Genomic DNA, 4751 nt, shown 5'->3' with positions numbered 1-4751 from the left:
CAGCCCTAAATGCAGAAATACAATGCTGAGAGCCTTGACCTGACTGAGATCAGCAGACCTTTTTTTGTTAAAGCAAGTTCTCATTCTTACTGAACACTTGAAAACTGATGTTATGCACTGTTAGGTATTTTGTATAAATTTTAGTTTGGAATATTTTTGACTTTCACATTTTGCTTCAATAACTGCCTAAAGGTTTTATAAACAGGCTTTCTGCAGCTTTTATGATGGTAAATTTAAGACCATGTAAGGAAAATGTAAGGAATGAATTGAAGGGAACACAATGTCAATGTTTTAAAAATCCAAATGTCTAGGGAGCACACAGTGAGTTGTATTAACAATACTTGAACGTTTAAAAAATACAGCTTTCTATACAGATCTATACCTCTGCTCCCAACAACTAGAGTATTGAAATAGTCAGAAGTTTTATGGTACCTGCAAAAAAGTGATGTTCTTCCTAATTTTTATGTCTTGTTTTGAAGTACAAATGTATAAAATCTAAATCTAGTCTAAAATCTTGTTTTAAGCATTATCACACTTAATGTTGTTAGATCTGTCAGAAAAAAGGCTTAATATCTTCATTTTGCATCGAAAGTAGAATAATCTTGGTTTAAGTATGTTTAGATATTTGCATTGGTTTAAAAAAAAAAGTGTACAAAAGTGTACAAAACAAAGTTTATTACAACACCGTATTTACAAGAATTATAATATACAATGTTTATTTTAATAAAACAAAATGAGTTCGAGACTTGAAACAAATGAAACAGGCAGAAACTTCTGAAAGCCATCAGGATATCGTCCTCTTTTGGAAGACCAAACAAAGTCGTTTCGCTTTAACAACAAAACACAGCGCCTTCACGACATGGCGGCGGCAACAACATTACTACAGCAAGAATAAAAGTTACGCCTTCTTTCTTTGCGTGAACATTTGGGCGGCGTTATGCAAATCTTCCCACATCGTGACATAGACATGTGGGGGCGTGTTAGAACGAGCTGTTTTAGGTAGGCGTGGTTGACTCTTAACTTTTATAAAGAATATCTCTTTGGATTTGAGACTTTAGTATTTGCAACTTTACAGATCTTCTTTATGCACCAAGAGCTTGTAACACTCCAAAGAGAAAGGAAAAATTGAAATCGCATCATATGACCCTTTTAATAATTAAGAGTGTGACCAACTAGCGGTTAGCAAAGGGGTAATCAGTCTTATTTTTGGATTCAACTTAGATTAATTTATGATTTCATGTAACTGAATGAAAAAAAAAATTATGACCAGTCTTAAAGAAAATTGGATGACTAACTTGTAAGACTAGTCTACGCCTTTTATGCAGCCAGCCCCAGGTTTATTTCTGTACTGTGTACTGGATGTATGGGGAAAGGAAGGATCTCATTCTCAGCAAACTACAAATATTGCTCATATGTCGTATGATTGAAGCATGTGTGTTCACTGTGTGTTTTATGTATAACATCAGGTCAGAGAGATGATATGTGGAGTCCAGTCTGGGGGAGAGGAGAAAGCAGCTCGTCTTGCATCTCTAAGAAAAGCACTAAGAAACCCAGAGACCCAACAAACTTTCATTAAGTAGGACTTCAGTGCTAACACAGAGTTCACTTTATATTATTTGCTGCGCTGCATCATCTTGTTTATACATCTTTTTTCTTCTCATTTGTTTTAAATTAATACATTTTGAATTAAAAATGTTTAATTATTTACTTTTTATTGTTATTTTTATTTCTTAATCATTTTTTATGATTATTTTATGAATATTTACAATCGTTTTTATGTAAAGCACTTTGAATTCCCATTGGGTATGAAATGTGCTATGTAAATAAACTTGCATTGTGTTATTTTAGGAGGTCTACAAATTATATTTTTACTGTGTAGGGGTAAATTTCACACAAAAAAGTCATATTTCATCCCTAAATTAAACAGGAAAAATGTGCATGTTGCATGCTTCTTTTAGGAACAGTAATTTTTATTTATTTTTTTTGCATTGTGCTTAATTGTCATGAATATAATATCACATTTGCACATTTTTCATTGAGATTGAATATAACAACTATATTTATAATCCTTATTATCTTATATAGTAAAGATAATATAATGTACTTATAATATATTATTATTTACTCTTATTTAATATTTATATATTTTTATCATATATTTACTTATTTGAAATTCTAATAATATTTATATTTATGTATTTTAATCAAATAAATGCAGAGCATAAGACACTTCTTTCAAAAACATAAAAAAAACGTTATTAGATATATAGATAAGATACTGTATTTACTAATGCAGTGCCTGTGTTTTTCTTCAGATCAGAGAACAGCATGCACATGTTGATCGGACAGCTCAGCTCTCATAATGCTCAGTGCCAGCTGGAAGCCGCACGCTGTCTGCATGAGCTGTCTCACTCTACTCACCCCAGTGTAGGGCAGGCCTGTCTGCCTGCCGGCCCGTACCTCCTCACTTACCTTTCCAGTCAGAGCACCAAGCTAACGGTCAGTGGGATGCCACTTTGAAGTCTGTGTCAGAGGCATGCAATCGATCAGTCCTTTTGAATTTGTCTCTTGTGTCTTTTCCTTTAGGAACTTTGTTTATACACTCTGGGAAATCTGTGTCCTGACAGCGCTGTGGTGAGAGAGAAGCTTCTAGCTCAGGGAATAGTTTCTGCACTGGCAAACTGCATTCAAGTAAGCTCATTTAGGTTACTAATAGTAAACGATTACTGTTAACTCTTATAATCGACTATAAATCACTAATCATATACACTGATAATGGTATGTATAGCGTCTCTGAATGCATTCTTACAGGCTGAGTCTCACAAAAAAAATCTGGGTTATATTTCATCCCAAATGAAAAGAAAGAGACAAGAAATAAAATTTTGCATGAAGAAAATTTATTTTTGGACAGCTGATAATTATGTGCACATTCACCCCTTAAGTTATACTTGTTCTCTTTATTGTCAGTGTTGATTCTCATTACTGTAAGAATCATATTTTTGTTTTTTATTTTTTATCTTTAATATTGCTGTAAAAAGATGATTAATTGTCATGTAATGCAGAAAATAATAATGAATTTTTTTTTTTCTTTTAGGAAAATTTTCTTTCTTTCTTTTTCTTTCTTTTTAATATGAGGTTAAATGTGACTTGGACATGTTCTTGAGATCATGAAATAGTAAAATTGTTTTTCTGTTTTTCTAGAATCAGAGGTATAATCTGGTGGTGGTGGAGGCGGTTGGCTTCACTTTGTCTCAACTGTTACAGGTGAAAGACACAAATGAAAAAATCATCCCGTAAGTGACCACAGCTTGTTTCGTTAATGTTAATGTTCATTTGTAGTATGTGCGACAAATGGACTAAGGTCTTGGCACACTGAAATTGCTATAGCTTACTATAAATAGTTAATGCTAATGACAAATATTTAGGGATGTAACGATTCACTCAACTCACAATACGATACGATTCATGTTACTGATTTCATGATACGATTTTCTCACAATTTTTATATATATATATATATATATATATATATATATATATATATATATTTTTTTTTTTTTTTTTTTTTTTTTTTTTTATATATTTTTTTTTTTTAACGAAATGAGATTTAAGACAAATAATAAATGAAAATGTGTCCTTTTATATTGCTTGCACAAAATTCTTTATGAAATTGAAATATGCCAAAAAACTAAACAAAATGGAAACTTTAAAACACACCCCAAATCAAATAAATAATACAAATAAAAGAAATCTCTTCATATAAGCAAACTAAAGTTTTGCCTGTGCTCTTTCCATTTAAAATTAGAGGCAAACACTGTATTTTTAATCACGATTCAAACAAAGATGCTGCATGCATGCAGCATGAGCAGTTTTTGATTTTAATTAGATTGTATAATTTCAAAATTTGAAGCAAATACAGAATGGTCTGACTTCAGCTTTGTGAAACTATACTACATAAAACATATCTGGACAAAACAGAAACAGCAGACTATGAATCGTCACATATTTTTATCTCGGGGTGCATCATTACATCCCTACAAATATTAGGATATTTATCACAAATTTTTCTGTGCTTGTTGTATATTTGAAACCCCAGAGCGGTCATGGCTTCAGGAATAGTCCCTCATGTGATCTCAGCGTTGACTCCAGATCCTGAGTTTGGTTATGGGCCAGCGACTGAGTGTACCTGGTGTTTGCACTATTTAGTCAGCAGGTGTGGTCTTTTCTCCTTTCATAAAAACTTACTGAACAATGACAGAGTGATGGAGAGTTGTGCTAAAACCTGTTTAGTGACCGTTCTTCAAGATGGCATGAATTCTCTTTCAATCTCTATCTGGAACAAAAAGAGGCTAGTCCGTAATACATCAGTTGAATTGTGTCATGATGTTGTGGTTTGCAGTAATTCGGATAACTCAATGCTGGTTGCTCAAGGCGCCCTCTCTCAGTGCAGTGCTGTTTTGATAACACTAGGAAGCGCTGTTGCTCAAGGAAACCTTGAGGGTGGAATAGAGTTGGTAAGTCAATACAGCAAAACATTTTATACCCACATCACGTACATACTGCACATCTGGGTTAGGATGAGAGTAATTTTGAATTAGTGTGTTCACTGAATAGAAACATTGCCTATTTATAATTCAATTATTAATGCTTTTATAATCAATGCTTACTATTGCATTATTTTATGAATTTCACAAAAGCAAGTCATATTTAAACTTAAAGGGGTCATATGATGCTTTTTTAAAGATCATTAT

The 4751-nt window shown here is 32.6% G+C and overlaps 1 protein-coding gene across 1 annotated transcript; it reads left to right on the top strand.

Moving 5' to 3' along the window:
- Window positions 1–1469: 1469 nt before the first annotated feature.
- On the top strand, window positions 1470–4715 carry LOC107577596 (transmembrane and coiled-coil domain-containing protein 6-like). Its single transcript, XM_016263654.1, has 6 exons — window positions 1470–1576; window positions 2316–2499; window positions 2587–2691; window positions 3202–3293; window positions 4097–4213; window positions 4400–4715. Exons 1-6 carry the CDS (start codon window positions 1476–1478, stop codon window positions 4596–4598), a joined length of 798 nt encoding a protein of 265 aa, XP_016119140.1. The 5' UTR covers window positions 1470–1475; the 3' UTR covers window positions 4599–4715.
- The last annotated feature ends 36 nt before the right edge of the window (window positions 4716–4751 follow it).

Source organism: Sinocyclocheilus grahami, unplaced genomic scaffold (genome assembly GCF_001515645.1).
Source record: "Sinocyclocheilus grahami isolate Dianchi unplaced genomic scaffold, SAMN03320097.WGS_v1.1 scaffold6516.1, whole genome shotgun sequence".
Classification (NCBI taxonomy): domain Eukaryota; kingdom Metazoa; phylum Chordata; class Actinopteri; order Cypriniformes; family Cyprinidae; genus Sinocyclocheilus; species Sinocyclocheilus grahami.
Note: the sequence above shows the minus strand (reverse complement) of the source record. Positions and strands in the feature narration are given on the sequence as shown.